Source organism: Echinops telfairi, unplaced genomic scaffold, assembly GCF_000313985.2.
Source record: "Echinops telfairi isolate 266 unplaced genomic scaffold, ASM31398v2 ScPeMD7_7468;HRSCAF=8506_0, whole genome shotgun sequence".
Taxonomy (NCBI): Eukaryota; Metazoa; Chordata; class Mammalia; order Afrosoricida; family Tenrecidae; genus Echinops; species Echinops telfairi.
In genome coordinates, this window is record NW_022111369.1 from 30,431,988 (window position 1) to 30,444,244 (window position 12,257).

The window sequence follows — 12,257 nt, forward strand, 5'->3', positions numbered from 1 at the left end:
TTTTGAACATATTGTCAGAAGAGACCAGTTTCTGGAGAAGGACACCATGCTTGGTGAAGTGGAGGGGCAGTGAGGAGAAGAAGACCTTCAACAAGGCGGCTTGAACAGTGGCTACATCAATGGACTCAGGCATAGGAATAATTGTGAGGATGGCACAGGAACATGCAGCGATTTGCTTTGTTGTGTGTAAGGTTGCTATGGGTCAGTGCTGACTCCATCACACCTAACAACTACAACCAGAAATGGGCCTGAAAATCGATAGACAAGAAATAGAGTAATCTCACTCTCATACTCTTACCATTGACATATGCCAGTCACAATCAATACTATAAGTAACCTCATGTTATTATATTGTTTTTGTTAGTAGCCATCTAGTCAGTTCTGCATCCTAGAGGCTCTGTGCACAACAGAACACAACACCTCCTGGTCCTGCTCCATCCTCACAATTGTTCTCATGTTTGAGCCCACTGTTGCAGCCACTGTGTCAATCCCTCTTACGGAGAGCCTTCCTCTTTTTGCTGCCCCTCCACTGTACCAAGTATGATGTCTTTCTCTAGGACCTGGTCTCTCCTGACTATGTTCAAAGTATGTAAAGTCAAAGTCTTGCCATCAGAGATTGCACCATAATTAAAATGCTTCAATTCTTCTTTGGTCTTCCTTCAGGCATGCCTTATTCCTCAAAGTAACATCCTTGCTCTTCAACACTTTAAAGAGGTCCTGTCCCTTGTTGCTTGATCTCTTGATTGCTGCTTCTGTGAGCATTGCTTGTAGATGCAAGCAAGGTGAAATCCTTGACCACTTCCACCTTTTCTTCATTATCATGATGTTACTCATTGGTCCAGTTGTGCAGATTTGGGTTTTCCCTACATGGAGTTGGAATCCATACCAAAGGCTGCAATCCTTGATCTTTATCAGGAAGTGCTTCCAGTGCCTCTCACGAGGGAGGTTGTGTCATCTGCATATTGAAGGTTGTTAATAAACACTCTGCCAGTCCTGACACTGCATCCTTCTTCGTATAATCCAACTTCTCTGATGATTTGCTTAGCACACAGATTGATTAAGTATGATAAAAGGAGACAACCTTGACACGCACCTTTCCTGATTGTGAACCATGCAGCATGCCCTTTTCTGTTCACACACCTGCCTCTTGATCCATGAACACAATTAGGTATTCTAGAATACTCATTCTTTTCAAGGTTACCCATAGTGTGTTATGATCCACAGGGCCAAATACATTTGCACAGACAATAAAACACAAGTAAACATCTTTCTTGTATGCTCTGATTTTAGACCCAAGACCCTTTTGACATCAGCAATGATGTCCCTTTTCCAAGTCCTCTTCTGAATCTAAATTGAACTTCTGGAAGCTCACTCTTAGTGTATTGCTGCCAACTTTGTTGTGGGAAATTGAGGACCTGCAAGAAGGTGGACTTGGTATGATAAACTCATATAAGCTTGGGGGTCCTGGTGGCGCAAATGGGTCTGCGCTAACTGAAAGGTTGGTGATTCAAATCCCCCACGCAGGGGCTCCTCCATGAGGATTTCAGCAAAGACCCAAAACACCCAACCCTGTTCTAATCTTCACGAGGTCGCTACCAGCTATATGGATTCTATGCCATCTCCTAAGAACGCCCAAACAGTGCTTAGCTCTGTACTGAAGAACACAGGTGCGACGACAAGAAGAACTGGTGGGTTTTCCGACAGGGGGAAAATTGTTACTGAAAATAAAATAGCACTCAAAAGACACGGCAGCGGCGGGCAGAGCGGCAGCGCCTGGCGATCCAGCTTCGAGAAGGCTCTCGGTGGCCCGCGGTCCGAAGGCGTCCTGCAAGCGCCCTCCCCACAGCCAAGATGCCCAAGAGGCAGGTCAGCTCGGCCAAAGGGGTGGTGAAGGAGGAGCCGAAGAGGAGATCGTCCAGATTGTCAGGGAAACCCTCGCCTGCAAAAGTGGAGACGAAGCCAAAAGAGGCACCAGGAAAGGATAAATCTTCGGACAAAAAAGTGCAAGCAAAAGGGAAAAGAGGGGCAAAGGGAAACCAGGCGGAAGGAGCCGAGCAAGAAGCTAGAGAAGATTCACCTGCTGAAAATGGAGGCATGAAGCACGAGGAGAGCCCAGCCTCCGATGAAGCCGGAGAAAAAGAAGCCAAGTCCGATGAATGTTTATCATGTCTTATTAGTGGGTCCCGTTATCTCCCTTCTTGTACAATCTAGAGGAATATTTTTATCAACTATTTTGTAAATGCAAGTTTTTTTAGCTCTAGAAACATTTTTAAGAAGAAGCAAATCTCAATTCATCTCATTTTTGTTTTTTTAGTGTAAATGCTTTTTTTAAAGATGTGAAATAATTTACTGGTTGTTTATTTTTTAGTACAACCAGAAAATAGTGGGATGTTGAATTGTGGGAAGATTTGACTGTCTTGGGTGTCAACATAACATTCCATGGGATGGGGGATGTTTTTGTATCCCTTATACAAAACATACTTAATGGAAATTTGGAGTCACTGTCATGCATTTGTATGACTTGAACTTTTAAAATTTTGTTTCCCCATTTGTTCTCTTAAAAGAACTGGGTCTGAAAACCATTCTGCCATCACGGCTCTCGTCAGAACTGTGCATTCTGTAACACCTGTGGTCGTGGTAGTCCCGCATTCCCGGTCACTTTGTTACGTGCTGTGAAGGATTGAACATTTGAGTGTGTAGTGTGTGTGACATTGAATTGTGAATTAGTGGGACTTAAGATGTAAGTTTACCAGCATTTGAAGATAATGGTACTTAGTAATCTCTTTTTTAAAATGTGACCCTAAATTTAAAGCTGGAAAGTCACTGGAATTTAGAAACGAATTTTATCTAAATGCCATTTTAGGATTTTGGTACATGCATTAAGGATTGTGTACAAATTGTTCATAAGGTCTCTGTACTGATCTCAAAACAACCAATAAAATGCCAGTTACAAAAAAAAAAGCAGCTACTTCAGGGAATTTTAGATTCGTTTTGGCATTAATAGACTCCTTTAAATCATTCGTGTATGTTTTGGGCCAACCCCGAACATAGTGAGAATATAAATTTACCTCAAGTTTTTAACAGCGAGTGTTTCTGTGAACGTCTATTGAATTAGACCTGGGAGCCACAGGAAGCATAGGAAGCGAGGTGAGGCAGAGAGTGGGTGGGGAGGATGCTCATTTGGCACCATGGTGCTTCTATGAAGTTTTGTACACAGTGGCTGGTAGGGTGTTTGATGAAACCCACCTACAGGGGAAGTGATGCTGTTTTTGTTTGCAGGGCTTCCAAACTGGTGTGACAGCCCCTGCTGAGAATTTGCTTTTCCACCCCAGATTATGGATACCTCCAACCCACCTGAGGATCTGGTGAAACTGTATTCTTTTTCAGTATATCTGGGGTACAAAGGCAAATTCTCAGCAGGGGATAAAACCAGAGCGAACCGGTTTGAAACCCACCAGCCACCTGGCAAGACCTGGCAGCTGTTAACATCTGTTAACCTAAAAATCACTGCCTCAGAATCCCTAGGAGGCAATTCTATTTATTTGCTATACAATGGAGTCATCTCTAAGACAAGAAGCTAAGGATACAAACATGAATGGAAACAGTTTTGATCCTGCTTGTGAATCGCTACAGCTGTTCCTCCTCTCCTGAAGAAACACCTTTTGAGAGTTTTCTCCCATGAAATAGTCTGGTTGAAACTGTAATCATAACATTGTCTTGTGAGCATTCTTAGGATTACTCTGTAGTCGTTAATGAGAATCATACAATTGTGTTAAATGTGTTAGTAGAATTCATTTTGAATTTAAGACAATTCAGGATGAACATGTGCCAGGCAAATGTAGTTTCCATGGATTCTGAAGGCATTTCCTAAGGAGTTTTTGAAAATGTAGCCTGTATTTCCTGAGATAACTCTTTTGAATAGACCTCACTTATATTTATAAGCAAAGGTATAAAATAAACAAAAAGGTCTCCATATAGAGTCCTAGTTAGAACAAAAGTATCTAAGCTTGCTATCTGATCTAATTTACATTTTAGAAACCATCAAATTCCCTATAATCTATGTTTGGGTTATCGATTTACCTTGAGATTGGAAATTTACAGCAAGTTACAATATCAAGTCATGCAAGCGTTAACTCCTGAAAAGAAAACAAAGTGAATATTTAATTAATTCAAAAGTGTATATGCAACAAGGACTTGAATTGTTTAGGTAGTAAGGAGAATTATTGGAAATCACTTATGGTAGCTTTTGTTTGTGTTTTTACTTCTTATTTGTAAAAAATAACAGCTTTCTTATGCCATGCTACCTATACTACCAACCCCAATACCCATCCCCAAGTAAAAGTGGAAGGTGGACATTTTAAAGGGTCAATGGCTTTCAAAGGTAATTCAAGAAATGTCTGAGAAACATTCAGAAATGCAGATTTTCAGTGTGACCTAACAAAGACCTGATTCTTTAGATCTACAAGAGAGTCCAGGAGTCATTGCTTGAAATACTTCCTTTATTTTTCGACTTTCTCCCCACTTTCATGACAGCTGCTCCTTGATCTTCATCAGCAAATGCTTCAAAACCTCCTAACTTTCAGCAAGTAAGATTGTATATTGCATATTGCAGGTGGTTGATACGCCTTCATCCAATCCTGATGCCACATTCTTCATATCATCCAGCTTCCCTGCTGATTTGCTCAGGGAAGCTTGAATACGCTTGGTGGGAGGAACCAATCCTGACCTACACCGCTCTGATTTTAAAGCACTACTGCCTCTTGAACCACGGTCAGGTTCTGCATGAGTGAAATTCCAATTCTTCTAAAGGATAGTCATAGTTTGTTGTAATCCACACAGTCAAATGCCTTGACAGAGTCAATAAAACACAAGTAAATATCTTCTGGTATTCTCTGTTTAAAGCCAAGATCCATCTGATGTCAGCAATGATATCTCTTGTTCCACATCCTTTTCTGAATCCAGCCTGAACCCCTGGCAACTTCCTGTCGATAGACTGCAACCCTTATTGGATGATCTTCACCAAAATTTTACTTGCATGTGATATAATATTTTTCTATAATTTGAGCATCCTGTTGGATCACCTTTCTTTGGAGTGGAAACAAATATTGATCTCTTCCATTCAGTTGGCCAAGAACCTATCTTCCACATTTTCTGGTCTAGATCAGTGAAGGCATCCAGTGCTTTATCAGTTTATTGAAACATTTCAACTGGTCTTACATCATTCCTAGAGCCGTGTTTATGCCAATGCCTTTAGTGCAGTCTGGACAGTGTGCCTAAGGGTCCAAACTAATGTTTGGTCGACTTGTATTTTCTACCTACACTTACTCATTGATTATTCATTCTTCTAGACCCCATATGCTAATAAATCCTGGGATTATTCCTGTGTCTTGATGCTACTATCAACTTGATGCTACTAAATGCTCATTTGCTTTCAAACTGCCGTTTGGGTGTCTATTATACTGTCTTAGGTTCAGCTGCACCAGAAGCAGACTCTGAAACAGGATCGAAGGATAAGTAGGTGCTGTTGTTGCTATTTGCATTTCATTTTTAGGAGGGTGTGGCAAAGTAAGATGATGGGAAAATAAGGTAAAGAACGAGAGGAAGTCAATGCAGAGTTATCAAACCAGTTGCCCTGGTGAGAAACTGGAGTTCAATTTTGCTTGGGAAATTCTAGGAACCAGTGGAAAACACAAGCTTCAGATGTATTCTAGTCAAAGGTTCAGGGAAATGGGATTTTATACAATTTCAATCAGTTGTTAGGTAAAGGCTGGGCTTGGTAGACATCAATTCCCTGGCAATTTTGGTAGTCAACAGGACTGCTGTAAAGTGAACAAGTAAATAAAAAACAAAAAGACCTCGGGTAAAGACAGAAAGTCATGATATTAGAATTTGGGCAAGCAAGCGTACTAGACATCAACCACTTCTTCCACACGCACTTCAAATTTCATGTGTCCTCTGACATTTAGCACTTCGAGTGTCTTCCTTGATAAGGCCCCCACTTCAAAAATGGAACTGCATCTTTTTGTTTCTCAGAGTAAAAACTGCCGAGTCGTTCTTGAGTCTTTCTTTCACATCTATTAACCAATCCACCAACAAATTCTGTCTGCTCTGCCTTGGAAGCATGCCCTAAGTCCAAATATTTCTCACCAACTCCACTGCTACTCCAAGCCACCATCAGGTCTCACCTCCATTGTCACAATCACCTCTGAACTTGCCTGACTGCTTCTACCTCTGCCCCGTCTTCTTTCAGCTCTCATATTGTTATTGTTGTGGTTAGGTGCCAGAAACCCATATGTACAACTGAAGAAAACACTGCTCAGTCTTGCACCATCGTCACATGCTCCTTTTAAAATATAGGTCAGAAAATTACACTGCCCTGGTAAAAATGCTCCAGTGACTTCATTTCATCCAAATGAAAAGACAAAGAATTTCCCATGACCTGTGCAATCTTGTATTTTGGTATTCCTTCTGACCCTGAAAGAAGCTCCGGGGTTGCTGTGAGTTACGTGTTGGGCTGCTAACCAAAGGATCTGTGTTTTCACCCACCAGTCACTCCACAGGAGAAAGGTGAGACAATCAGCCTCTGTAAAGACTTACAGCCTTGAAAAGCCTCGAGGCCAGTTCTTTGTCCTAGAGTGTCATTGTGAGTCAGAGCTGTCCTCTACAACAGTGGGTTTGGTTTGATTTTGTCTACTTGAGACCCTATTATATCTCTCATCACCTACTCCTCTTACACTCATCAGTCACCAGCCAGAGTGGCTGGCCTACTTGACTTTTCTCAAATATGGCAGGCGCAATTCTGTATCAGGGCCTTTGCATTTGCTATTTCCCCCTGTTTGCAATGGTCTTTCACCTGATTTGGGGATTCTTTCTTGATTTCTGATTTTGGAAGTTTGATTGTGATGTGTCTTCATGATTTTTTGTTTGGGGTTTATCCAATTTGTGTTATTTTGAATGTCTTAAGTGCTTATCTCTTCATCTGTCAGGATATTAAGGAAGTTTTCTTTAAACAAATCTTCAGTAATTTTCTTGGTGCTTTTCATGTCCACTCTTGCTCTGGAGTCCTAATCACATGTCCTTCCCATTGATGGGGTCCCACATAACTCTTAGGCTTTCTTAATTTTGGAGTTGGTGTGCTTTGATGGTCTCTCTAATACAGTGGTTCCCAAAGTGGGCATTGGAATGATTCAGGGGTGCTACAAAAGCAGATAACATTTCGTCCTGGATTATGAGCTACAGTACAAAAGCTTTAAGTTGCTAAGGGTGTGCTAAGGTGTGCTTTTTCAGAAAAGGGGATAGTAGACCAAATACATTTGGGAACCTATGCTCTGATAGATTAATATTAAGAAGTTTGTCTTCAATTTTGCTAAATCTGTCTTTCCTTGATTCAATTATACTCCTTTGCCTTTCTAACGCATTACTGATTTAGGCATTTTAGTATTAATCTTTAGAATTTCTATTTGTTATATTTGTATGGTTTCTAATTTTCTATGTATTTTGCTCATTGGTTCTTGTGTTGTTCTTCTAGAGTTTTGTCTTTTTCTTTATGATATAAAATCATAGAAACTCTTATTAAATAAAAATATTAGAATGTTACGCTATTATTTCTTGACATCTTCTTTATATAGCTTCATAGACTTTGTAAGATGATGTTTCCGTCTTTCTAATTCTTTCTCAACACATAACCACTGTTCCACCAGAGCTCGGCTGCTAACCTCAAGGTAGGGCGTGTGAAACCACCAGCTACTCTGCAGAAGAAAAGTGAGACTTTCTACTCCAGCCTTAGGAAACCTTGGAAGAAGTTCTACTTGTCCTATGAGTCAGAAATGACTCAATGGCAGTGAAAATTCTTGCCCAAAGAATTCCGCACTCTTCAATTTACACCATATTAAAATGCAATGTTGGCATCCTCAAGGAACTCAAGTTGTATTGCTTTAAAACATTCTTCAAGTTTGAGAAGGAAAAATAAGTCAGAAGGGACAAGATCAAGACTGTCGTGCAGAATGAGGTAAGAATCTGCAACCATATTCTCACAGGACCACCCTAGCTGTTGTCACAGAATGATCAGGTGCATTATCACGATGGCAAAATCATTTCTCAGCACAATGTTCCGAGTACTTTTCTAAGTGATTCAGTTTTCAATTTCCTTAAAAATCTTTTCCTAATATCTCTTGTGAACATCCTGTATCCTCTAAAAAAATCCATTTAATTACTCCTTTTGAATCCTAGCATACAATCACCATAACCTTCTGAGCTGACCTCTCTGCCTTGAATTGAATCAACTCAACAGTTACCCGTGGCAGCCTTGTTTGTGTGTGTGTGTGTGTGTGTGAAGGCACCCCAGGGAGACAAAAACAAATGTATACTGAGCTTTTTGTCTGCAACTATCCTTTGATAACAAATATACATTTTGTTCAGATAACCCATTCATTAAAGAATTGGAACCCTAGTAGCAATATTTTACTTGCCTTTGTATATCTGAGTAACAGGATGGGTGTGCTACTATGCTGGTAATCAGCAGCACTGGGATGCTCACCACCCGTCACTGGGTCACTGGGTGGATGTAGGTATATGATAGGTGTGGGGGGTTGAGGGCAATTCTCTGTCTCATGGCTATGAAGAAGAGCTAAAAGACGTCTCTTTGAGGTTGGTCACCATCAGTCTCCTGTCCAGTGGTGCTGGACTGGATAGTGGCATTCACCCGGAATGGAGCAGCAGATATGGTGGGTATGGCAGAGTAGGGTTGATGCCTCCTGACTGAAGTAAAACAGAGAAAAAAAGTCATGGATGGTGAAGATGAGGAGTGGGTGATGGGAAACAAGGGGGGGGGCAGAAAAAAAAGAAAACAAAAAGTAAAACACCTTAGTATTGTTGCAAGTGCTCTTGTGGTAAGATGCCTTTCAAGTTGGTTCTGACTCCTGACACCCCTATGTTTGACAGAACAAAACACTGCCCAATCCTATGACATCTGAATAACTGTTCTTATGAGGGGGTACCCATTAAAAACCCAGAATTTTGCTGGATGGAATGGAGCATTTGTAGTATGCATTTTTCCTGCTAGTCAAGCATCACGCAACTCACTCTGAGTTAGTGCACCCAGTGGAGTAACCTGGGAAGGTTCTCTCTGGTCACAGTGAATCTTTTCATAAAAGCAGTTTCACTAGAACCTCGTTTTTTTGTGATTGCCGATTTAACAGAACAGTGTACACCTGTGAAATTTTGTTTCCTTCTTGGGAAAAATGCCACAGAAACTGTTGTGATGTTGAACATAGCTTACAAGGAGAGCTCTAAAACTTGTGAGGGAAAAACTCAAGGGTACGAGTGGTTTTCTCGCTTTAAAAAAGGTGAAATGTTGATTGATGACAAACTCGTTCTGGATGTCCATCAATTTCCTGAATGGCCAAAAATGTCAACTCGTAGTGCATTTGAAGTTTGTTCCACCAGGTCAGACTGTTAATCAAGCTTTCTATTTAGAAGTTCTGAAAAGACAGCCTAACAGTTTCAGACAAAAAATGCCTTATTTGTGGCAGATGGGCTTTTCCACCACTACAATGCACCTGCTAAGGCAGTCATCTTAGTGTGCTAGTTTTTGGCAAAAACAGCGTGCCCCTCTTTCTCCATGCACCTTACCTACCCGACCTCACTCCATGCAACTTTTGTTTCTGCAGTGCAGAGGGACATGAGAGGACAACAATTTGATGATGTAGAAGAGGTAAAGAAAAAATGAGGGAAATGCTGTCAGCCATCCAAACAGATGAATTTGAAAAATGCTTCCTAGAATTGCAGATTTGACAAATGCATTAAGTGTAATGGGTAGTACTTTGAAGGTGATTAGGTTGCTTTATTTAAAAAAATTAAATACATAGCCTTAAAAAAATTCGTTTGGGGGAGTTCACCTTCGTATGTATGTTTGAGGCCATTGGTGAAGGCTTTGTGCCAAACCATCTCATCAAGGGCCATCCTTCTTTGGGGACTGATCTTTCCTGATAATTCAAATATGTGAGATGAAGTCTCAATATTTTCCTCTAAGAATTCTGACTGTACTTCTTCCAAGACATCTGTTTATTCTGTTGTAGTTCATGGTATTTTCAATACTCTCCCACAATGCCATGGTTCAAATGCATCGATTTTTCTGCGGTCTTCCTTTTTACACACTCAAGTTTCACATGCGTATGAGGCAATTGAAAATAGCATTTTTAAAATGTTTAGTTTTTAATGAACTTGCAAACCAAAAAGCCCCCATTTCAAAATAAAAACGAAATCCCAGATCACATAGATGTTTACAGTGATTACATTTATCTAAGCAACATATATACATGTTCAGTTGTAATATGGTAACTAATTTTCTGTGACTTTTTTTTTTCTTTAATAGCAAGAGCATTATAGAGTTAATGCAGATAGTCTAGTAGGCACTACGGTTTTGTTAAGTCTTCACTGTAGATGCTGTTATTCTAGCACAGGTAAGCAGTCTTTCACATGCCCAAACACTGGAATCTCTGGTTGCTATCTTATCAGCTGGCTTGCAGACAAGAAGCCAACCATTTTGAGGATGTTTTCTGGCAACAGCTTGCAAACCCCAGGGAGGGAACGTCCCTAGGAAGGCGCAATGGTCAGCATCGCAACCAACCTGCTGGGGCTTCGGATGGTATGTGCTGTCTTCTGACATCTCAAAGCAGTGTGGTTCAAAATAAAAGGCTTTAAGAAAAAAAAGTTGGCATATACACAATTTCTCCACTACTTTGTGTGTCAACCATTTAGTTCACTTTTTCAAGTGCACCAGAAAACTGGACACCATGTTTCACTATCTCAGTTAATAGTCGCAATTACAGCAGCTACAACTCCAGACACCGCATCACCAGCGCTGCCCAGAGCGAGTTTATACTGAAATTAAGTCCTTAACACCAAGTAAATGGTTGTCCACCACCACTGGCTAGTGTACAGATGAACTGGACACCATGTTTCACTATCTCAGTTAATAGTCGCAATTACAGCAGCTACAACTCCAGACACGGCATCACCAGCGCTGCCCAGAGCGAGTTTATACTGAAATTAAGTCCTTAACACCAAGTAAATGGTTGTCCACCACCACTGGCTAGTGTACAGATGAACTAAAATGTCTAGATCTGGGGAGAAGCAAATGCTGCTCCGATCATCTGCTCGGCTTGTTTCTTCAATTCATGCTTAGAAGCCTGTGGGGGGTTGGACCTGCTGGCCCTGCGCACTCGAAGAGGCTGCCTGCGGCTTCGCGGTCTGCTTTAACATAGTCCAGTCAAACATGTAGTCGTATTGGTGGTTCAGGGTCCTGAAAAGAAAGCGGAATAGCTGCCTCAGATACATGTAATCCGGGGCTTCCTCAAAGCGCAGCCCACGACAATAGTTTAAGTACGTGGCAAATTCAGCAGGAAACCCTTTACACAAAACATCAGCAGGAGTGGACCTCTTCTTCTCACTGATCTTTTCGTGTTTTTGTTTCTTTGTCGCAGCCTTTAGTCCTTGCCATGGCAGACTGGCTCTATTAAAATACATCAGAACGTATCCTAAGGATTCCATGTCGTCTCGGCGACTCTGCTCAATACCAAGGTGTGCATTGATGCTCGCGTACCGGGCAGTGCCGGTGAGATTCTTATCCTCTCTGTAAGGTATGTGTTGCCGTGTCCTGTTGTCTCTGTACTTTTTGGCCAAACCAAAATCAATAAGGAATAGCTGGTTTAATCTTGAGAAGCATAGGTCCTGAGAGGTATTAACAGTCACGTATCTTTTCCTCTTCGCCACGGGAGGTTCTAAATACTGATTACAGTGACGCCCAAGACCCATGAGGAAGTTATCTGGTTTAATGTCTCGGTGTATAAAGTTCTTGGTGTGCACATATTCAATTCTACTGATCATCTGGTCCGCTAACATCAGTACCGTTTTCATCGTGAACCTGCGGGAACAAAAGTTGAAGAGGTCTTCGAGGCTGGGGCCGAGAAGGTCCATGACGAGGACATTGTAGTCTTTCTCCTGACCGTACCAACGGACGTGCGGGATGCCCACCCCGCCCTGGAGAATCTTATACAGTTTGCTCTCGTACAGCAACTGGGGGTGCCTGGCCTTCTGCGCCTCTCGCTTCACTGCCACTTCCTCGCCGTTGGTGACGTTGATGGCCAGATAAATGTCCCCGAAGGAGCCGGACCCGATCTTCCGGACCAGTTTATACTGGCCCCCGACCAAGAACTCGGCCTTGGCGCCGCCGCCGCCCGCCATGCTGGGAAACGCAG

General features: G+C 41.7%; 2 protein-coding genes across 2 annotated transcripts; one reads left to right on the forward strand and one right to left on the reverse strand.

The window, feature by feature from the left end:
• Positions 1-1,756: 1,756 nt before the first annotated feature.
• LOC105978681 (non-histone chromosomal protein HMG-14-like) lies at positions 1,757-2,211 on the forward strand. Its single transcript, XM_045284337.1, has one exon. It carries the CDS (start codon positions 1,852-1,854, stop codon positions 2,209-2,211), a length of 360 nt encoding a protein of 119 aa, XP_045140272.1. The 5' UTR covers positions 1,757-1,851.
• Positions 2,212-10,199: 7,988 nt separating this feature from the next.
• On the reverse strand, positions 10,200-12,243 carry LOC101656891 (casein kinase I-like). The gene has a single exon (XM_045284219.1). The coding sequence runs from the start codon at positions 12,241-12,243 to the stop codon at positions 11,182-11,184; it is 1,062 nt and encodes a 353-aa protein (XP_045140154.1). The 3' UTR covers positions 10,200-11,181.
• Between the last annotated feature and the right edge of the window lie 14 nt (positions 12,244-12,257).